Source organism: Phaethon lepturus, unplaced genomic scaffold, assembly GCF_000687285.1.
Source record: "Phaethon lepturus isolate BGI_N335 unplaced genomic scaffold, ASM68728v1 scaffold9767, whole genome shotgun sequence".
In the NCBI taxonomy this organism is placed as follows: Eukaryota; Metazoa; Chordata; class Aves; order Phaethontiformes; family Phaethontidae; genus Phaethon; species Phaethon lepturus.
The window spans coordinates 29,085-52,547 of record NW_010552505.1 but is presented as its reverse complement, the minus strand read 5'-3'; the positions used below and the strand labels follow the sequence as shown (position 1 = coordinate 52,547).

The following is a 23,463-nucleotide window of genomic DNA, read 5'->3' as shown; positions in this document are numbered from 1 at the left end:
GCAGGGCCCCCGGGCGAGGGGCCGGCTCCGCAGCGTCTCTGGAAAAATACGTCGTACTTCTCGATTTAGAAGGCGGCGGTGATAACGCTTCCTGCTGTGCCTTCCCAGGCTGTCCCGGGTTCCTCCTGTGCAGAGACGGAGACTTTCAGCTTGAGATTACTGCGCACAGTTTACGCTTTATGTGTTGGGTCTTTGGCGTCGTTTTGGGGGCACTTGGTGGCTGCAGACATCACGTGGAAAGCAAACTCTGACTAAAGTAGCATCAAGCATCTATGCACTCTTTAGCTTTCTTGCTTCTGGTTTTGCTGCAGTTTTGTAAGACCACGGTTCTTTAACCCTGCTCCCTGCTGTTAGAGTTGGGATCAAAGGGGTTCCTAGTGTGTGGTGCTGTTGAAAAGGAAGGTGCTAGACACTCTGAATATTTTGCTTTGCCTTTCAGGCAGGACAGGGTAGTACATCCCTGGTAAGCTAGAATACTTCAGTCCCGGATTTCCCATTGCTGTGCGGCTTGCGGAAAGCCTTTATGAATGCTGTGAAGGTGAAATTTCCTACCTTGTCCTACCTGGCCATGATTTCTAAATCTCTTTTCTTTGTTGCTTATATGTTCCCAGGCCATTTCTCAAATTATGTTGATAAAAACTTTTTACCACCACAGGAGGACTTGGTATCTGCAGTTTGCTTTGGGAAGAGTCATCTAAATGTTTGTTGATGTTCAATAATTCCCTTATCTGGGTTACTAGATAGGACACTTCCTTAAGCACCCTTACTGCATATAGGGCTCCCAAATATCAGTGAAGAGTATGGGTTGTGTTATTTCTTGTTTTGTCTGAGTTGTCCTAGGGAGCTTAAAAAAGTGTATTGAATGGCTCTTTCTTCCCTTAGAGTTTAAAAATGTTTGTACATTTGTTCTTTTTCAGGTACCTTTAAAACCAGGAAGGAGTCTTATGGATTGGATTCGGCTATCTAAAAGTGGGAAGGACTTGACTGGTTTAAAAGGGAGGCTAATTGAAGTGACTGAAGATGAGCTTGCTAAACACAACACAAAGGAGGACTGCTGGATATGTATAAGAGGTTCGTTGCTTGATATTTCTTCTGCTTTTTTTGCCTAGCTTCTCTCTTCTCTACTTAAAGAAGCAACAAAACCCAAACAACAGCAACAAAAGCCACACCCCAAAACAAACTATGCACCTTCTATGTTTAGGCCAATTGACTAATTGGACGCAACTTTGTTTAAGTTAGAGATTTTGTGTTACAAAGATTTTCTTTGCTTTCAAGCTTTTCTTAAGAAGTCTTCCAAGTGGGCATATTTTATGCCTATTTTATATCTGCATATGAAAATAATAAAACACAAGATTGTAGGTTATGCCTCAAATAACAAGGGCTTAGCAAGAATAAGGCATTGAAAATGCTGACATGTACTTACACTCCTCAGTCTTGGATAATTTATTATCCTTACCAGTTGACTATTTTTAGTGATTGCTTTAAAGTATCCAGAGACATATAAATATTAAAAATGTTACTTAAACTTGTAGAATGGTCTTTCAAAAATAAGTGTGCAAGCCCACATATTGCTTCATAAAACTTAGTAAGACAAATGACAGTTGCCACACAGAGTGATTGAAATCTCTGTCTAGCATAACAAATATTGGTGTGTGGTGGGCTGACCCTGGCTGAAGGCCAGATGTCCATCAAAGCCGCTCTATCACTCCCCTCCTCAGCTGGACAGGGGAGAGAAAATATAACAAAAGGCTTGTGGGTCGAGATAAGGACAGGGAGAGATCAGTCACCAATTACTGTCAAGGGCAAAACAGACTCAACCTGGAGAAAAATATTAGTTTAATTTATTACCAATCAAATCAGAGTAGGATAATGAGAAGTAAGAAAAAAAATCTTAAAACACCTTCCCTCCATGCCTCCCTTCTTCCCGGGCTCAACTTCACTCCTGATTTCTCTACCTGCTCCCCTCCAGTGGCTCGGGGGGATGGGGAATGGGGGTTGTGGTCAGTTCATCACACGCTGTCTCTGCTGCTCCTTCCTCCTCAGGGGGAGGACTCCTCACACTCTTGCCCTGCTCCAGTGTGGGGTCCCTCCCACAGGAGACTGTCCTCCATGAACCTATCCATTGTGAGTTCTTCCCACGGGCTGCAGTTCTTCACGAACTGCTCCATCCTGGGTCACTTCCACGGGGTGCCATCCTTCAGGAACAGACTGTTCCAGCCTGGGTCCTCCATGGGGTCACAAGTCCTGCCAGCAAACCTGCTCCCTCCACGGGTCCACACGTCCTGCCAGGAGCCTGCTCCAGCATGGGCTTCCCACAGGGTCACAGCCTCCTTTGGGCATCCCCCTGCTCCGGCGTGGGGCCCTCCCCGGGCTGCAGGTGGAGATCTGCTCCAGCGTGGAGCTCCATGGCTGCAGGGGCACAGCCGGCCTCGCCATGGGCTTCCCCAGGGGCTGCCGGGGAGTCTCTGCTCCAGCGCCTGGAGCAGCTCCTGCCCCTCCTTCTGCACTGACATGGGTGTCTGCAGAGCTGTTCCTCTCAAATATTCTCACTCCTCTCTGCTGCTATTGTTCCACGCAGTTTTTTTCCCTGCCTTTTTAACTCTGTTACCCCAGAGGCGATGTCACTGTCACTGATGGGCTTGGCCTTGGCTGGCGGTGGGGTCCATCTTGGAACTGGCTGGCTTTGGCTCTCTTGAACACAGGGGAAGCTTCTAGCAGCTTCTCACAGAAGCCACCCCTGTGGCACCCCCCGCTACCAAAACCTTGCCATGTAAACCCAATACACTTTGGAAACTAAGCCATTCTATTTATGTTCTTGCTTTTGTGAAAATGTAGCTCAAAAGTTGAAAGTATCATATGTTATAAGTTAACAATGTGTAAAAGGTGGTTTGGAGCAATAGCTGTGGCTAGAAGCGTATTTTCAGTGCTGAAAAGGAAGTTCCTAGTTGTCCTACAGAAAGGAGTAAAGTGTTCGCTCTCCAGTTTAATCATTCGGTGGCTAAAATACATTAATACCACCTTAAATTTGTTATGAGATAGTAGCAGTTCTATGAAGATAGATTAAGAACATCAGAGTAGCTAGTGTGACATTACTCTAGGAAGAGTGGTTCATTTAGTGCTAACTTTGATCTGGTAAGGAACATCACTGATATTTAACATAATGTCATCTCTGAACTCCAGCAAAAGAAAGTTAAGAATTTCTTTGAGGGCAACTGTGTTTTTGTTGGGTGTTAAAGGGGATGAGAGTGAAAGCAAGGGTAAAATGTCATTTGGTACTGGCTTTTGAACAAAATAATAGGATTGTTAATGCTCTGTGTGCTGCTTTTGCACATGCTAGCAAAACTATAGTGAGAGGAGAGCTAAAGAAAGCTTATTTACTGTGGAGGTCTGTTCTTTTTTTTCTGTCTCAAAAAGGGACATCTACTGCAGACAGAATCACTGCTTAAAAACACTTCTGTTTTGTTTTTAATATCATATTTCCCCTTGACTGCATTTCTGAAGTTGTTTTTTACAAGAACTCCATCATGCTGCTTCTGTACCTGTCTTTAAATTTTTCCATCTCTGCCTTTTCTTTGTTGTAGGACTATTAATGAAAAAAACAGTGTAACTGGGAATCCTGGTAGATTATCTGTAGACCTGATATGTGGACAGGTAGTAAAATAACACCATTGTGGAAAAGCTAAGTGAGGTGTCTGCATTGGTAGATAGACTGTGTCTCTATAAGAAAGAGCAGAGACTGATGAGAGGAATGGGAAGTAAAAGAACAGCAACAACTAACTTTGTTCAAAAAGCCGGTATGATGATCATCAAAGCTGTCATATAGGCCACAAATTTGATCTATCAAGTGGGATGTCAGGGGAGTCAAAAAAAAGCGTGAAGGGTATATGAATGAGATTTCTTTTGCTCCTGCAAGTTTGATAGTAAATTGGACATTGGACTAACACTCAGGAGGTCCTAACTATGTAGATACTCTAGATTTTATTGCATGCAGTAATCTGTGCTGCACACAAGATGGCATAGCGGGTACATCCATCAGACGATCAGGTCAGTAAAATATGCAAAGACCCTTCCCTTTGTTGTCTGGAATGGTTGTTCTTACCAACTAGGATTATTGCAAGTATGTCTCCCCCCGGCCCAGTGCTGAATGTCTACCTCTCCTTCTAGGGTAATTAATGTACACTTCTTAACGTGCTAAAAGCTTCTTACGAAAGCACTGGCACAGTTCCACTTCTGGTAGCTTCCTGTTTTGATAATGTTATGTATCTTTAAATATACTGCTAGGTAGACCTGCAGTAGTCTTGTTAGCAGCTATATGTTGGTAGTTAAATCTGTTTATAGCTGCATTCTCCAGGCTCTAATTACTCCAGTTGCATAGCAACAATAATTAGACTTCAGCATTTCAGACCTATGAAGAAGAATTGTTTTATCTCCCTGGAAATACTAAGGCTAGTACTCATGTAGAAAGAATGTTGAGCCCTTTTACTGGGACAAATTTGGTACCAGAGTTGTAAGCCTTTAATGAACATAGTTTAGTTTTTTTGTATTGATGAATCTGGAGAATGGAGTTTTGTTGCTGATGGTAGCAGTTTTTCCTTATGGGAGGCAGTTCATTCCTGTAGGCATTTTATTCCATAGATGATGGGTGGTAGGGAAACAACTATGACAGCACTTTAGGAGTAACTTAATTGGAGAGGAGAGTGAAAAGAATTCTGTGTGTTAACTGGCTCAATTTTATGTCTCTCTTTAAACCAGCTTCTTGTTCTTTTATCCCCTTGCTAGGATAATTATGTTCAACTTCAAGGGTTTATTTTGGTAAAGTTGTAACCCTGCAGGTTCTTCCAGACATTCACTGGGACAAGTGGTATGGCATTGTAGGATTTGGCTCTCTGTGTAATAAGATATATCTTGTGCTCTATATGATTTTCTGGTTTTGGGAAGTCATGCTTTTTGTTCCAATCATGTCTACTGTTTGCCATTACAGTGTTTAATATACACTAACCTTTTGGCTGATTTTGGAGATACGAGTGGTTGCAGCGGTTGTAAAGACGCTGCTCATGTTTTTATATTCCATTTTCTGTAGGATTTGTATATAATGTCACACCGTATATGGAATACCATCCCGGTGGTGAGGATGAACTGATGAAAGCAGCAGGAACCGATGGTACAGATCTCTTTGATCAGGTGAGAACAACTGGCAGCGAATAACACTTGCTCACTGAAAGGTATTCTGAAAAACGCGTGTTGCCTGATTATCTTTAGGGCATTCCAGTGGAAAAGGTGATTCGAAGTTTTTCAGGTCTAAGTAAAGGCAATGCATTACTCCTAAGAATGGCACTTAGGTATGCTGAAAGGGGCATGTAGTTTAAACTTTGTATGAAAAGACAATCTTGAAAATGTCACTTTATGTTGTTGGAATGATGCTTCAATTTGACCATTTTATTAAATTACTTTTTTAGCAGAAATAGCAATAAAGCTAGCATCAACTTGAGATACCACCTTTTTAATAAATTACTACAACAACTAATTGCTGTCATTTGAGAGGCATTTTCTTCTCAGAACTGTCACTGTTTGAAAAATGCTTGTAGTATTCTTTTGTCTATTAACTTGACCACTGCATTATCAGCGAGCAAAGTACTAACAAAAAATACTGGGGCTGCTGTTAACCCATTGTGAACAAATCACCACATGACAGCTGGACTTTTCTTTGTTTCCCATTTTTTCAAATGTTTTGAAAAGACTCAGAAAGTAAAGGGTCTGCAGAATGGGTGTACTTTCTGTAGGGAATTGCTTGCAAACCTGCTGCTGTAAAAGATGATTCACTGAGTTGGTATTTTTTTTAGAAACAGACATTTTTTGAGGCTCCTTGGCTCACAAGGTTTGTCTGAGAAACTGGGAAAGAACAGAAAGGAAACCTCTTCTGTTTCTGAAAGGAAATCTGTTACCTCTTTACAGTTTGTGCATCACAGTATGTTATGCCTTTATTTGCAAAATGTTTTTAACAATGAACATAAATAAAGATGTGATGCTGTTTTAGCTTTAAGTTTCTCTTTGGTTAATCCTTTCACAAATTAAATGTTGGATAATTAGTGGGCATAATTCTCTGGTTTCAAGAAATTTTGGAGTTTCTCTCCTAAAAGTTCATCCAGTATCAAGTTGTGGCCTGGAATTCTATACGTGGATCACTGTCAAGTATGATGTTCTCAGAAACGGGAGTCTTGACATCAGGGGTACTTGAGGAAGCCCCTCAAGTTGTTACTAAGTTCAGATACATACTTGCTACTTTATTGTTCTTGTTGTCTGTTTTGTCATGGGAGTGGAAAGTAGTGTTCAGATCCTTAAAATATGGGTTTTTTTTTTCTGGCTGATATCTTTCCTGTTCTGGAGACATTTCTGTTGCTATCCCCTCTGCTTTAGAATTCTATGTCTGTTGGATACTGATCTCTTGAAGAATTTGGCATGTTGCTATTTTTTCTCAAATTTCTAGAAAAATTAACTGTCATTCAAAATCCTTAATTTCATTCTGCTATCTGTATATGGGGAAACTGCAGCTTGTGGGTGGGATTCTTTACCTCATCTCCTTAGCTTGTCCAGTTTAAAGTTTTTATTTTTAAATCTCTACGTACCATTCGAATTTGTCACACAGCACTTAATTTCCTTTTCTCTTCTTGTGATGTTATCCTGGATGCCCTATCAGAATTGGCTTTTCTGCCATCCATTTCCTCTGCAAGTTCTCCAGTTCTGGTCTGTAAAGCTACTACTTTTTTTTCACTTTATTTGGCTTTCTAAAATAGGTAATTTCCAGATAATTCAGTGATAGTATGACAGAAACAAACAGAAATACACAAACTTGGTAGGAGATGTTTGTGTGTCTAAACTACTATTTTTTTTAACTTTGTTTCCTTCATCCCTTTTCCCCTCACTTGTATCTAAACAAGACTAATTACCCTTGTGGTAAAGATGAGGTCTTTGTTCTGTTAATTGCGTAGCATACATCATAAAAATACTCTTCTGAAATATTTGCTGTAGCTCAAGGTTATGATGTTCACATACTGCAAAGCACAAAATGAATAAATTAAACTATTGTCACTTTTTCACGGTCACTTTTTTCCCCCACTTAATTACATGCTTTCTATAATAGAACTAAAAATAAGTGCTGAACGACACAATAATGAGTGTCTGTTTAAAAAAAATCTGCTAAATTACATTAGCCACTGTACAAAAATGAACTTTTCTATTTCAGTGCATAGAACAACATAGTAAGAATTACAAATTTAGTGAAAACCAATTTTGTTAATATAGGTTCATCGTTGGGTCAATTATGAATCGATGCTGAAGGAATGTCTTGTTGGGAGGATGGCTGTCAAGCCTATTGCTGCTCCAAAAGGTGAGGTTTTAAAGAATGAAATAATTTCTATTTATGCTTTATTTCAAAGTTATCTGGAAATTATGAGAAATCTTAAATCATCATATTTATGAGGAGAGTCTCTATTCTTGCACAAAGATGAAGATTGTTGCATATATTCAGTCTTTTTACAGGAGATACCTGAAGATGAGACTATTTTATGCATGGAAACTTTTATAAGTAGTGTATTACTACACTTTTCTTTAGTTTTTAGTCATCAGAAAACAGACGTGTGTGTTATGTGTGTATGTATATAGAAATAAATATTTTTTTCCCAAGATCCCTCTTTCTTCTTCTGATCTCAGGGGACAAGCTGTCATAGGCAGCACTTTTATCTTGGACTAAAAGTCAGTATTTTCAATGTGGTGATTTCAGCACCAGACACAGGTCTGGCAAGTTGAATATGTATTGGGATATTTCAATGCACTTTATTGACAGTTATCCTTTCCAGAACACTTTATTGGGTCCTTCAGTTTGAATTTACTTGGAGAAAATTTTGCTAATACAACAGACTTCTCTGAGCCAGGACAGCAAGAGATGTAGTATATTGTCTTAAAATGCTGGTGATGGTTTCTAGAGATTTTAATCTTCAGTATTTGTTTTGGTTTGTAGGCCATAGCAAAAATTCCTATACCTAGGAAGCAGACGCTATTACTGAATATTGACCCTTAGCAAAACTGCAGTGAAAACATGAAAGAATTCTTGTTTGCAACTATTTTTATCAAATTCTGTGGCATCTTTTAGTTCACAAATTCAGCCATCTCTTGTAGCTCTTCAGCTTCTGGCAAGACACACTGCATACATGCTTAGCGCTTAGATCACATGGCCTAACAGTTACCTTGAGTTTGGTCTGTACATGAAGGAGAATAGTATTTTATGTCTCCATGTTGCTAGGTAGCTAATTCCAGTGTCGAGCTTTTAAGGTAAATGCTGCAAAGTATGGAGAAACCTCGACAGCATAAATGCTTCATGGAGTTGAGGTGTTACAGATAGGTTACTGCTACTTTGTCAGCTGAGTTTGAACTTCAGAAGTAAACCTGACTTTTGCCAATTTCATTAATCTAACTTTTCTACAACTGAAAGGAATTTTTGTGACAGCCAGTCAGTAAAAAATAAACATGTTCTTGCCCCTGCCAGCTATGACAGTCCATTTGCTGTCCATTTTAGTGGAAATAGCGTGGCCAGCAGGAGTAGGGAAGTGATCGTGCCCCTGTACTGGGCACTGGTGAGGCCGCATCTCAAATACTGTGTTCAGTTTTGGGCCCCTCACTACAGAAGGGGTCCTAAAAGAAGGACATTGAGGTGTTGGATCATGTCCAGAGAAGGGCCACGAAGCTGGTGAAGGGTCTAGAGCCCAAGTCTTATGAGGAGCGGCTGAGGGAACTGGGGTTGTTTAGTCTGGAGAAGAGGAGGCTGAGGGGAGACCTTATCGCTCTCTACAACTACCTGAAAGGGGGTTGTGGTGAGGTGGGTGTTGGTCTCTTCTCCCAAGTAACTAGTGATAGGATGAGAGGAAATGGCCTCAGATTGTGCCAGGGAAGGTGTAGACTTAGGTATTAGGAAAAATGTCTTTACTGAGAGAGTGGTCAAGCATTGGAATAGGCTGCCCAGGAAGGTGGTAGAGTCATCATCACTGGAAGTATTCAAAAACGTGTGGACGTGGCACTTTGGGACGTGGTTTAGTGGGCATGGTGGTGAGTGGACAGTTGGACTTGATGATCTTAGAGGTCTTTTCCAACCTTAATGATTCTGTGATTCTGCTGTTCACTTTTTCTGCTTTCCTCCGTAATAGGACTGTTCTATCCATTTTGCTGTAGTAAAATTTGCAGGATAAATGTTTCCAACTGTCTAAAACCAGTTCTATTGCCTGTGTCTCTCTTAGCCACTTCAGACGTGAGAGAATGTAATTTCATTAATTGAGAATCAAACTGATTAGACTGGATTTATTGAAATTTTTCGCTGTAGAATTCTCAACGTTTACTTTGATTCCTGGTAGGTTATATATCCTCCTCTTCTGAATTATAAAAAATGTGATTGACTAATTTCACTATCAGCCAGCAGTAATTCTAGTCTCTCATCCTTCCAGAAGACCATATTCAGCAAAGTTTGCTTTTGAAGTTAGAAGAATAAAATACTAAGTTAAGGTGCATGTTTTTGAATATAGGATTAAATGGGCCCATAAGTATAGAGGAAAGACAGGACTGCAAATTATGGAATACGTTGCTTGCTTTTTCTGGCAGAGGGTATTTGGCAGTAGAGTGAGCATCGGTACTTGCTGTTTGGTACAGTCTCAGTACAGTGCAAGTAAGGCAGTTGTAGGTTTGTTGGGGCATGGCTGGAAGATCTGTGGTTGTTTAGTTTTGGTTTCCTGTGTTCTGATTTTTTTTTTTTTTTGGAAGATGGTACAATTATTTGCTCACTGAACTGTTTAAGGAAGCTGAAGCTTGTCCTTGCATACTCCAGGGTTTCTTTAAGAAAGAAGACTCTTTTGAAGATGCTGGTGATAGTTAATGTTTTGTCAACTTGTCTTTTGGGATCACTGCTTGAGTGTGGTAGGAACTGATAGGAAATTCTGAAGTGTCCTTTCTGTGCTCTTACAGTGGAGCTGTGCACTGAAATGTGTAGTGATTGTATTTGCTGAGAAGCCCAGTGCAGTAACTACAGTAGTACCCAGGCATATAAGAGATGATTTCAATATCTCCCTCAGCAAACCTGTACAGCATTAAACTGCTTTCCCTTCAGGGTACTCAGCTGTAAACATTAGCACAGACACTGGCTTGTTGTCTGGCATCTTTTAGTACTGCTAATGTTTCTCACAGACGTGTGTCCCTATGTTATTTCAGTGGTAACATAATCTGTGAGTCGGAATGCATGTTTTATTATTGTTCATTCAGTGAGATTAGACTGAGAGCTATAGTGTCATCGAAAGAAGAGACGTAGGGCTGTCTTTTGGAAATGTCTTTAAAATTGCAGTGCCAATTTCAGTGCGGTGTGTTAAAATGTAGTGAAATGATACTAGACTTTTTGAATGCAAAAAATTACCTTTAGTCAGAAATGAGTTTTTGTGAATGACTTGCCTATCCTGGCAGAAAGCTTAAAGTGGTGTATAGCAGAATACACAGACAAATACAGCCTCAATCAAAAATTTGGTGTCTCATCCATCTTGTAGAGTGTTTTGTTTTTTACCTTATAGTGGCACAACATGAAAATGTCTGATGAAGGCAATTCTTGGTCAGCTCTGAAGTAATTTTGCCATGCTGTATGTTTGGTGCTTTGTTCCAGGAGCCTTTCCTTCACTTCTCTCATAATGGCATTTTTCTTCTAACACTGGCAGCTGTGATGCAGAGCACTGGGAGGGATTCAGAACAGGGGAGAAACATTCACAGTTTGGTTTTCATATAAGGGAGCAGGAAGAACATACTGGTTTCTCCCACTTCCCCAAACCTGATTCCCATTAAGAAGAATATAAGATGGGCCTTCATATTAGGACATTCTGAGATGTGCAATGTACAGAAGGCGGAAACGGGCTAGGGGACTTCCAGACGACTAGTTTCCCTCCAGATTTGCTATGAGCAGAAGGATATGTGCCTGAGAGGTTCTCTGACTTTCTGGTTGAGTTGAGCACCTTATATATGAATTGACACTGTGTAATTCACCTGCTTGGTCTTTATCTTCTTTTTTGTCTGCTAGTGTGTGTTTGTTTAGACTAGTTGCAGCATACTGTAGATTTAATGAAAAACTCCGATAATAACTTGTCAAATAAAACCATTTGACAGAAGGACCTTACAGGAAGATTTTTTTTTTTTTTCCCCCTGGGTTTCTGCCAGGATTGGGTTTAGATTGCCAAGGGATGGGTCAATCAGATTCAGTGTCTACTCTGTGTTGTCCTGACGCAAGTGTCATCGAAAGTCTGACAGATTTACTGAGCTTCTTAGCTATGAAGTTTATAACTGCACAAGATAATTTGCAATGTTTGTTTTGAAGTGCCACAGTGCTAGCATTTCCTACCCTTCAGTGCTGTGCAATTCTTGGCATTTTTAACACTGTATTTTCTTAATTATACACAATCTTTTGGAATGGTAATCAGTGCTGCATTTATTTGTGACTTCTTGAGAGCTGAAGTGTCCTGATCAATCTATTAATATTTTGGAAGCTTTATTTGGAGATCCTTACTTTGGCTTTTTATTTTTTTTGCATATGTGCACAAGTACTGTGCTGTAACTTCTTACTGTTGTACTCGTTTTTTTCTTAATGCTTGTAGAGATTTCTTCTACTCTGTCTGAAGACAAGAAACAGCTTAATGGTAAGTATTCACCTGGAGTGAAGTGGGGACTGAATCTCAAATTTATCTGAATATTACCGAATGAACAGTGTTTATCCAGACTTCTGTCTGTCTTTATATTTGAATCTGATGTTGACTCTCTAATGATCTGTGGAAATTACAGAAGGCAAAATCCTTATCAGGTATTGTGAATCCAGTGTTCAAAAGTATTATAAGACTGCAGTAGAGTAGTGTAGATAAGGGAGGTATACGATGGGCAAGCTTTCTGCTCAAGTCAGACCAGACAGGTCACAAGTTACTGCCACTATAAAATTGCCAGACTTTTTGATCAGAAAAGCTAGGTGGCCATGGGGCTGGAGTAGCAGAGACAAGTCAAAATCTTGGGGGACACTTAGACTTTAATAAGTCTCTACGAAAAGCTGGAAGGTCACCACTGGGAGATGAGTTGCATTGGAGGTAGATTAGCTGATCGCAGCATGACTGAACTATTTGAGATGTAACTGTGAGTGACTGGGCTGACAACTGCTGTAGCTCTAAGAGAAGCAGCTACAGTCCTGTGAATGTATCAGGAGGCTGGCGGTAGTCCTTGTAGAGATGGGGAAGCATTCAAGCCTTCACTGAGCCCTTCCTTGAGTACTGGAGGTAGCTTTGGTTGCTAGTGATCAAGAACCATTTGATTTTGATGATTTTAGGGAAATGTTACAGACTGATTAGTCATATTAGTGTAAGAGGCTTCCTAAAAGAATATGGCTCATGAAGTCCCATCGAATGAGGTGTGAGGGGTGTGTGTTGGTGGAGCAAATAGGATGAACACCTGTGAAGGGAAATAATACATTTTGAACTCAAGGCTGACCTATTGGCATGAAAGGGGGGACAGGTGCAAATTGGTCATGGAAAAGACTAGGCTGAAACTTTGGAAAAGGAGTCTAGAGCAGTTAAAATTTTGGAGCAGCAGGAGGAGCAGAAACCTAGATGTGTCTTGACCTCTTGATGTTCTCTGAGAAGAGTCTGGCTATCTTCTCTATACTTTCTTCTCTCCCACCACCTTCTCTTTAGGTAGTTGAAGACTGCAGTTGGATTTTCCCCTTAGCCTTTTTTTCTGCAGGCTGAACAAACACATGATGAAGATGAAGCCAGAGAGAAGTTCTGAGGGTGGTGTCACAGCAAGTTCAGGCAGTGATGGGAAGATAACTTGTTCATGCTTTCTATGGTGAATCTGAGTTCCCATTTGTTTTCTTTTTTTCTCACACTGTCTTCCTTGCCCTCCCTTTGTTTTCTGTTGCTGTTGTATTTGACTTCTAAAAGGCAGTTTACCTTTTAGTATGTACAAGCACTGAGCTGCACAAAAAGTTAAACATGTATCATGTAAAAGTGAGCAAGACATTTTATTTCTTCCTGTTTTGCTCTATGACCTTAGAAGATGTTAAGCTAGACTTTGACAGTGTCTGCTACCTGACTTTCCTTTTTTTTTTGCTTGTGAATGAACAGGTTGCTGGAACCTGTTGATCTTGCTTTGGAGGACTGGGGGTATTAGAAAACAAATTCTGCTTTACTCTATCAGAATGATATCACTAGCAGCTAGTAGTCATTAAATACACGATAAATATTTTGTATTCAAGTAGAAGACTAATTTTACCATCTATGGTACCATCTTTGTTATTTTGGTTCATGAATTCCTTAGTTTTCGTGCTTGTCTAGCTGTCCAGAGCTTTCCTAGGCAACTTTCATATTCTCAGTGTTTCCAGGTAAAGAGAAATAAGTGATATTCCTTCTCTCTTCTGTCTTGCTTCCCCTCGTGTTCCTAGAAATAACTTTTCTTGTCCAGATTATGTGACTTGACAGGAGACATAGGAAATTATTCTGATGATAGTTTACAACGAAATTGCCAAGATACTGATGCTTGCCTGTTGTGTTCAGTTTACCTGTTTGGCAAGACTTTTTCCAAAATAGGAGCGATCAGTTCCTGAGGTTTCCTTCCATGAGGTTGTTCATATTCAGTTGTTGCGTCTTGGTGCTTAGCTCTTGTAAACTTAAGTCAAAATGAGTCTAGAAATAAGCATTGCTGTCTGAAAGCAATAGAGCTTTCAGAGCTCTAAAAAGAGCATAGAGACCTATGGCATGGGCTCTGATTTTTTTTGACTTGACAGGAGACATAGGAAATTATTCTGATGATAGTTTACAACGAAATTGCCAAGATACTGATGCTTGCCTGTTGTGTTCAGTTTACCTGTTTGGCAAGACTTTTTCCAAAATAGGAGCGATCAGTTCCTGAGGTTTCCTTCCATGAGGTTGTTCATATTCAGTTGTTGCGTCTTGGTGCTAGTTGTTGCGTCTTGGTGCTTAGCTCTTGTAAACTTAAGTCAAAATGAGTCTAGAAATAAGCATTGCTGTCTGAAAGTGGGAGAGACCTATGGCATGGGCTCTGATTTTTTTGGAAGTTGTTGACACTAACAAAGACATTTTTGTCATATCAATCTAAAATGTATAAACAATAATTTGTATTTGGAGTGTTCTCAGATCAATCAACTTAAATGTATCCTTGATTTTTGTGAACATCAATTGTATGTAATGTTAGGGTCAGTTAAAGCTGAAGCTTCCAGAATATATTCGTAGTGATAACAGTCAGCATGGGTATAGCCTAATGTGCTCTTCAACATCTGTTCATGCTTGAGTTTCAAACGAAAGACATAAAAATTTCAGAATGCCACCATTACCAAAGCATGCATGAAAACTTCATGTTTGAGAACAAATATATATCAAAGACGTATTTTAAGAATGATCCTTTCAACCTTGCACTTTTGAGCTAGACTGAATTTCTCTTTCACCCAAACTATTATAATGATTTTTGTAATATTAATAGTTTAAAAAAAAATTAGCTGGGCAGTTCCACTATGTGAAAAAAAGCTGGTGTTTGCGTATATGCACATCAGACTTTGAAAAAACTGATGATGTGGAAAAGAGTGATGAGACAAGTGTTTGAGCTAGAGTTTCAAGTCCAGAAAACTAAATCTTGAGGTTCAACCAGCTGGAATTCTTTAGCATAAGTAATACAAGTGTTTTTATTTTTCTTAGAAATATTTGGAGTTTACAAATATGCGTCAAGCTTGTTCTGGGTGTTCTAAGAACAAAGAAAACTATAGGTACAGAAAGTTTTCAGAGCATCCTAAATGGATGGATGGAGTTTGGATTGGAAGGAACACCTGGAGCTTGTTCAGTCCAGTCTCCTGCTCAAAGCAGGGTGAACTTCAATACTAGATCAAATTGCTCATGAGCAACCCCACCCTCATGGGAAGGAAAGAGGTGTGGTATTTTGGTTTCTATCCCCACCACCCCGAATTTTCACTGTTATTTATCTATTGCCTCTTGACCTTCTCTGAGAAGAGTCTGGCTATCTTCTCTATACTTTCTTCTCTCCCACCACGTTCTCTTTAGGTAGTTGAAGACTGCAGTTGGATTTCCCCGTTAGCCTTTTCTTCTGCAGGCTGAACAAACACAATTCCCTCAGTCTCCTTTCATATATCCTGTGCTCCAGCTGCTGAACATTTTGGTGGCCTGTCCCTGGAGTTGACCTAGTATATCAATGTCTGTCCTGCACTGGGGAGCCAAAACTGGATACAGTACTGCAGATGTGGTCTCACAAATGCTGAACAGGGAGGAAGAATCGCTCATCTTGAACTAATTGCTATGCTCTTGCCCAGGATAAAGTTGGCCTTCATCATCACAAGGATGCAGTATCTGCCCATCTGCAAAGCTCCTTTATATCCAGTCAGGCCTTCTACTTGTTTTGTTGTGGTTTTTTTTCTTTTCCCAGTGTAGAGTAATTGCTGAGGGGCAATTTGGAAATTTACACTCTAAGAACAGTATTGAAACAGGGTGGAACGTAGCTAGTGTACAATGCGTCTGTACCGTGGCAATTCTCTAGGCAACCCTGGATGGTGGCCAGGGGAACTTGGTGTGCTGACTCTGGGAGAAATTGCATGGAGGGTGGAGTGGAGACGTCACGGCCACGCTCTGTGAACAAGGGAATTTAAAGGTACACAGTGTGTACATTAATAAGCTGCACATGTGATGCCCTGGATCAGTGACCTGTCAACTTTGATGAAATGCTGTACTTGGAGTGAACTTTGCTCATTATAATATCATTATAATACTAAAACACATACCCCTCTCAAAATTACCCACCTCCCAAGGTGCAACCACCCCTCAATGAGCTTGCGCACTGAATTTTTCCTAGTCTGTACCTTTAAACGCAAAGCGAGAGACTTTTGAACCAGTCCTGATAAAGGTATGTATGACTAGAGTCACTCAAGCTCCACCTGCAAAGTAAAACACTATAAGTAGTGTGAAAAGAGCTGGATGTCAGGGAAGACACCATCACTCCTGACTTTTAGGATCTGCCAATGGGCTGACCCTCTCTTCCCACCCCATTGGGACACCTTTGGATAAGATTCGAACACTCAGCTATCCCGAGTGGATCCGTGGGAATTTTAGGAATCTCTAGAGTTGTTTCATCACCCCACGTGTGTGTAACCCGACCATAATCAATTTAGTGCACTTGCTTGCAGACAGTGAATTTATCACTGGCAGTCCAAAGAACTTGTGCATCTGTTGCTTTAATAAATCGCAGTATTGATTGACTCAGCTGTGTGTGTGTTGTCCCTGAATGCGACCGTACCTCTGTGCGGCCGTGTGAGTTCAGGAGGTGTCTGGCTGAGCAGGTAGTGTGATGTTAGTAGTGCATCCGGACCCGTGAAAGTCCAACGAAAGGGGTTGGGCATGACCGGACTACTAACGCTGATTTTGGGCATCTACCTCTTAACGCAACAACCAGATGCAAAATTTTGTATTTGCTTTTGAGCTTCATGGAGCTTTTGTCAGCTCATTTCTTCAGTCTGGCTGGGTCCCTTTGAATGGTAGCCATAATCTTTCATGTTTCGACTGCTTCCTGTGATTTGTTATTGCTCACGTACTTTGTGACAGTGGGACAGTGTGTGCCTTTCAGGTTGCTAATGTCTGTATTGAACAGTATTGGCATTCCCCATTCCCTAGAGAATACAAGCTATAACTAGCCACCAACTGGACTTTGTACTGTTGATCACACCTTTTGTGACTGGCAGCCCTACTAAATTTCTAGCCAGATTGTTAATCGACCTGTCAAACCCAGCTTTCTCCAATGTGGCTCTGAGGATAGTGTGAGAAACTGGATCACTAGCCTTGCTATCCCATGGGATTCTGCAGAGCAGTTCCTGGAACAAGCTGAAGTTTGCTCTCGTGAGATACAGAGTTGTAATTCTGCTGTTCATCCTGGTCACCTTAAACTCCTTCATTTCATGCCTGCTATCACCCTTTGGCTTCATCACCAGCTTTTCTTTATTTATGACCATCATGACCAGTAGAGCACTTTCCTTAATTGATTCATGGATCACCTCAATCATTGTCTTTTTATTACAGTGTGACTTCTTGTTTTCACATAGTATCTTAATAGTATTTCAGAATAATTCATAAATAACTTCGTTTGCCAGAATGTTCTATTTTATTGTGCCTGTTCATGTATTTCTCTTGACCTGCAAAAGCAACCAGGAGTGTGTATGACCATGCATTCCTTTTATCCATGGAGGCCAACCTAAGCATATGATATGTGTTCTCAAGAAAGGCTTAGCCTTTGAGAAGGCTTTTAACATTAGGTGACTGGTTTTCTTTTGCAGTGCTCTGACTGCTCTGCCATTTAGCTTCTTTGGCAGCTGCAGATGGTGTGTACTTAGAGGCAATTAAGGATCAAAGAATAAGTAATTCCAGCAAGTTTTAATTGCTTTGGGTTAATTCCCCCATCTGAATGATCAAATAGTTTTGACAGATGGGATTAGACCAGAATGATTCTCTCTGTTTTTATCTGCTTCCCACATGGTGGAGCCACTCAATTACTGTGGTGTAATTTTATAGTAGTCAAACTACAAAACTTACTGACATTTGGAAGATAATCATCTAGGTAACTGAGAATTCATACATTCATTATTTTATGTGTAGCCATTTCAGGTTTTCAAGGTTTGTCTTTGAACGGGCTTGAAACCAGCACTCACCAACTGTTATCTTAGACTTCTGCCTAACCATTGTCCAGGGAAACTCCTGTTGTTCATGTGGTGTTATGAATCATACTGTATTTCAGTCTGTGCAGCTTTCTCCATCATGATTCTATATAACTTCATTGTGTTAAAATTGATGAAGGATTGCAGTTGCTTTTATCTGTCATTTCTGCTCATGTTTTTGCCAAATATAGTCCATTTTTATTAGGCCAGAGATTAGTACAGTTGACATTTTCAAAGACTGACGAAGTGTTGCTTCCTAGCAAAGGCTTTTTCAGACTGTTTCCTGTTCTTTAATTATTAAAGTGAGTAGCTGAATTCTGTGAAAATTCCTAGCAAAGTGCAATGTAGAGAGACTAAGGCTGATATTTTCGTGTAACTGACTGACATGGAATTTTACTTGTGAATTAGATTAGTCCAGATGTCCCAAATTGAATTTTTTCATCTGAATTGTGTAAACAAATAGTTCTGTTAAAGGACATTAATTCAGATAACCTTTTTTCCATGCTTCACTATCAGAGTGTGAAAGCACAAGCTAGTAACAGATGAAACTGAGACCAAGCTACATGTACCAGAAGGGCTGCACACATGGGTTCTGTGGTATACGGAACTCTTTATTTCTGAAGTAGAACTTCATGTTCTAGAAGCCTGCTCTCCAAAAGGAAGTGCTGAGTAACAGCAACCTTTAAAAAGAACATGGATACTTCTGGCTGCCTGTGGAAATAAAGCCACTAAATAATGTGGAGGGGTATTTAGAACATTCAATTAAAAAAACCCCAAAACATCTCTGATTATGATTTCTATTCAGTGAGTATCACAACAAATACTTTGATGATGCTCTGCTCTTTGTAGGTATGCTTCCTGAGAAGAAATTGCCAGGCGCTTCTGCTAAAGATTTAACTCCAAGGTAAACCTTTGTCTTTCATTGTCTGTTGAACATTCTATTTAATAATTCTGTGCATTTCTTAGTAAATACAGGGCAACTCTTCCATGGTTAGTTCTTGATGTTTCAGCTAAATGTCAGCTGAATGAGTGTATATCATTACCATCCTCTTACAGGTAAGAAAGTTGAGGTTCAAGTTTAAACAACTTGCCAAAGGTCATGGTAACCATATAGGCAGATGATGATGCAAGGTTCTTGGCTTGCTTTGTTGGTTTCTAACACTTGGACTGCCTTGCATCATATACATATGTACGGCTTGTATTTGCAGGCTTCTCAGCTTTCCTTCTTGAGAAAACTCGAAAGTGATTCCAACTGGGCTGGTTTGGGTGGTTTTTGTTGTTTTTTTGGTTTTTTTTTACTTTAGTTAATTTGTCCATAGAGGTATGAGTTGGCATACCTTGGAAAAGTACTTCATTTCAAGCTGGAATATAGTAAGATGTGTGATAGCTGTATACAAGTTTCTGCAATATGCAAAGCAAAGCAGGCCCTAAAACCCCACTGTGATATGCCTGCTGTTGTTACTGAGTTACCATTTTACTCCACGATGCCTTGAGTCACCAAGGTTCAGTTTCTCACTTTGCATCAAAATCTCCTGTGAATGTGGACGAGTTACATGCAGTCATATAGAATATTGTGGCTTGTGAACAACTGGAATGTGACTTATCTTCTGGAGTGCTCCCCAAACCTTGCTGCCGTTCTTCTTGTATGTGTCTGGCATCTTCTGGTGTGTGACTGGAAGGTGTGCAGCTTAGAATGTGTTGGCTGTTAGGAGTGTCTGCTGGAGGGGGCACCCTCCCTCTCTGCCTTCTTTTCTGGTCCAGGAGTCCAAACAGTAGACAGAAATGGTTAGGGCATTGGGGAAGGGAGAAGACAGTAGTAATCTTGATGCGAGGGATTAGTGTGTGTTGTGGAGACAGAGTTGACTTTCACTGGCTGGGAAACTGTGAGAACTACAGATGTCTATGGTGAAGAGCCCAGCATGAGGTTGTCAGATGTATGGTCCCCCATGAAAACGGGTAGAGAAAGGAATAGGTTTTCTGGGGTTGGGTGAGTAAGTTACTTCTTGGCAAGTGTAAAGCCAAACAATCAATTAGCATTTGAAGGCTTTATGTTTCTTGCCTTACCCTGGATTTATTACGAGGTTTGGGTAGCTTGGGAACATAGGAATGTAAAATCCTGATTTGGGGAGATGAAGGGAACTGTGGTTTTGTGGTATGTCGTGGAATCTATAACTCTTGAAAGCCACCCTGACTATTTAATACTTTTGTCTGGAGTAAGGATTTTAACCATTCTTGTTAGGAAGATTCATATACTGCAGAGGAGGATGCACATGCTTTTTAAGTAAAACCAATGCCATAAAATTTTAGCTACAAAGTGCTGACTATTAGGATGCATAGTTAGATTGTTGTTATTTTAATAGTCTTTTCAAAATTATTGGCGCTGGACTTCTACATTCAAAAACTGGTAAATAATGTATTTGGCTTGTAAATTCATGAAGGAAGCTTGAAAACTTCTAGTTAAATATATTTTGGTATGCCCAAACAAAGGTTGTTTTTTTTTTTATTGTATTTTTTGTTTTACAGTTATAACTGGTTCCAAACAGATAGTTTGATCACCATTGTCATATATACTAAGCAGAAGGTAAGTGTATGTTACAAAAGGGAGAATTACAAGATCCATTTGTGATCCAGCTTGAATTCTGGGAGAACTTTATTAAAATTATTCTTTTTTCCTTACCTATGAAAGGGTATGAATGCAGAGTTGGTGATAGTTGACTGTCAAGACAAACGATTAAGGGGAGAGATCATTGTGGATGACCACTCATATGTTGTAGAAGTTGGTAGGTACTGTAATTTTGCAGTTGAAAGTACTGAATTTGCATTCTACTTTATTAAAACTCTCTCATCAGACCATATGTATTTTACATATACCAATTAATCATAGAATCATAGAATAGTTTGGGTTGGAAGGGACCTTTCAAGGTCATATAGTCCAACCCCCCTGCAATGAGCAGGGACATGTTCAACTAGATCAGGTTGCTCAGAGCCCCGTCCAACCTGACCTTCAGTGTTGCCAGGACTGGGGTATCTACCACCACTCTGGGCAACCTGTGTCAGTGTTTCACCACCCTCCATGTGAAAAATTTTTTCCTTATAACTAGCCTAAATCTACCTTCTTTTAGTTTAAAATCATTACCCCTTGTCCTATTACAACAAGCCCTGCTAAGAAGTCTGTCCCCATCTTTCTTATTAGCCCCCTTGAAGTACTGGAAGCTGGAATAAGGTCTCCCTGGAGCGTTCTCTTCTCCAGGCTGAACAAGCCCAACTCTCTCAGCCTGTCCTCAGAGGAGAGGTGTTCCATCCCTCTGATCATTTTTGTGGCCTCCTCTGGACCCGCTCCAGCAGGTTCCCACCTTTGCTGTGCTGAGGGTTCCAGAGCTGGATGCGGGACTCGAGGTGGGGTCTCACCAGAGCAGAGTAGAGGGGCAGAATCACCTCCCTCGACCTGCTGGCCACGCTGCTTTGGATGCAGCCCAGGAGATGGTTGGCCTTCTGGGCTGCAAGCGCACGTTGCCAGCTCATGTCCAGCTTTACATCCACCAGTACCCCCAAGTCCTTCTGGGCAGGGCTGCTTTCGATCCCTTCATCCTCCAGCCTGTATTGATACTGGGGGTTGCCCCGACCCAGGTGCAGGACCCTGCACTTGGCCTTGTTGAACCTCATGAATTTCACATGGGCCCCTTCCTCAAGCTTGTCCAGGTCCCTCTGGATGGCAGCCCAAGGTATAATATTTTATTTCTTTTTCATTAAAGGTGGAAGGTACTTTAAAGTACTTTGATGTAAAGGATTGTTTTATCAACTCGTATCTTCATTTGTTTAGTATGTACTTAATTTTTTACATGTGGAATAAGTGTAGTAAGAAATAGATGTAAAAGATGTGTGAAATTTTTCAAGTGTGTTTTCGATGATTATTAAAATGCCTTTATTCAAAAAAGACAAGTGGAATGACTTAGAAAAATGTGGATTAGTAGCTTTACATGAATCATTGTTAAAAGTAATAGGAAAAATTATGCCTTTCTTAATGTTATGTATTAGACCTGCAGAAGTCACGAGTGAAATTTCAGGGCCAGATGAAGATGCACAGGGTTCTAGGCTTATTAGTTCACTCAGGATTCCTAGCCTTAAACTGTATGTATATAGGATGACTAGAATATAATTTTGGTTTTGCTTAATGTAGAGTTTGTTTCTCTTTCAGACTTGGATCATGCAGTTCAAGACAATGTAGCTGGTAAGTTCCATCTCTTGCAGCACTTCTGTATCTTTCCTAGTATCAGAATGTGGAACTTCAGTTTATTTTTCTGACTTGTCAGATACTGCACAGTTGTGCGTACCACTAGGTTCTGGCACAATCAACCAACTCAAACCATAATGTTTAATAATTTTTTTAAATTGTGTCATTTGGGCCCATGAAAGTAGTAAGTCCATGGTGCTTTGATCCCTGTGAGTATGACTAAATGTTAAAATAATTAGAAGTTAGCTCTGTTGTGTGTTTGTAAACTGTTCTTGTCTTAGACTGGGGGTTTCTTGGGTTTAGTTACTCATTCAAATGGCCTTGGAAAGAAAGGAAGTAGTAAATAGTGGTAGTTACCAATTTCCAGTAAATGAGGACTCTGAATTCATGAGAATTCTTTTTGACCAGATGGGCTGTGAAGCTTTTTACAATGTATGTAGTAAATAAGATACATTAATTACGCATATTAAGTTAGTGCTTGTTGTTTTAAATGCACTGTAAAACATCATAAAGAGGTGGCTGGAAGTACATTTAATTTGATATCTTAATTTAACAGATTCATTCCTTGTATCTTGAGAAATTACTAATTCTTCCAAAATTTCGTAATAATAGAGGAGTAAAATAATTTTTGGGGAAAAAAGATAACTAAAAGTAACAGTGTGAAACCTTTTATCTTTTAGTAACTTTTGCTGAAAAAGTTGGGAAAGTAGAGATTATTTTAAAGAAAAAGGATAACATTCACTGGAAAATGCTGGGACAGCCCTTGGAGAGTCATAATACATTTATCAAACGCATGGACAGAGGTAAGAAGTTTCATGGCCATGTTACCAGCTGTTTTAAGAATTTTTGAAGCTTGTTAGTCATATTTGGTTTCTCCCAGGGTTTTCTGTAGTCATACTTTCATTTCTTTCTGGAATGTTGTCTGGTCTTGCTGAAAGCTGCTTAGGAATTCTCCTTGAAAGGCTTCAGCTTAGAGGTGTTTTTTTTGGTTTGTTGGTTTGTTCTGTCCCACAGTGGAATTGGAGGTCTTCCAGGCTTGCAGAAAGACTGGAAGAACCTAATAGAGGAAGGTGAAGACTGCTTGAGCATTGTTTCATCTCATGGCTACCTGTGTGCTTGGTAACACACTTGGTCCTTTCTCTCCTTATGAAAACTTCAGTAGAACCTGAGGAGGTGGTGCATGGCCTTGTGTCAATCATTGTAGGATAACTGTAGTGAAGGAGCAAAAACCGTCCTCTTCCAGCTGTTGCTACAGATGCAGTAACATTTTTCAACACTGTAACGTTGTTCCAGGACCTTGCATCTTTGTAACTTGAGCTGTGATTAAATAAGGCCCTTCAAGCCACGTGTAGGTATCAAAACCAGCTCTGAATAAGCTGATGTGTCTGCAAGAAGTAGTAGATGTTATATATGAGTTCATTTTGTGGTAACGGAATAGTATAAACTTGATGCAGCACCCAAATGT

General features: G+C 40.1%; 1 protein-coding gene across 2 annotated transcripts in view; it reads left to right on the top strand.

The window, feature by feature from the left end:
- Positions 1-920: 920 nt before the first annotated feature.
- The window catches only part of LOC104623988 (cytochrome b5 reductase 4), a 43,114-nt gene continuing 20,571 nt past the window's right edge, over positions 921-23,463 (top strand). The window contains exons 1-9 of one of the 2 annotated variants that reach the window (XM_010291236.1): positions 921-1,071; positions 5,081-5,181; positions 7,300-7,374; positions 11,666-11,705; positions 18,617-18,671; positions 20,291-20,348; positions 20,454-20,547; positions 21,963-21,995; positions 22,679-22,801. In XM_010291236.1, coding sequence (XP_010289538.1) covers positions 945-1,071; positions 5,081-5,181; positions 7,300-7,374; positions 11,666-11,705; positions 18,617-18,671; positions 20,291-20,348; positions 20,454-20,547; positions 21,963-21,995; positions 22,679-22,801 — 706 coding nt within the window. In that variant the 5' untranslated portion in view covers positions 921-944. Of the gene's footprint in view, positions 1,072-5,080; positions 5,182-7,299; positions 7,385-11,663; positions 11,706-18,616; positions 18,672-20,290; positions 20,349-20,453; positions 20,548-21,962; positions 21,996-22,678; positions 22,802-23,463 lie in introns of both variants that reach the window. The other variant, XM_010291235.1, reaches the window with a different exon arrangement.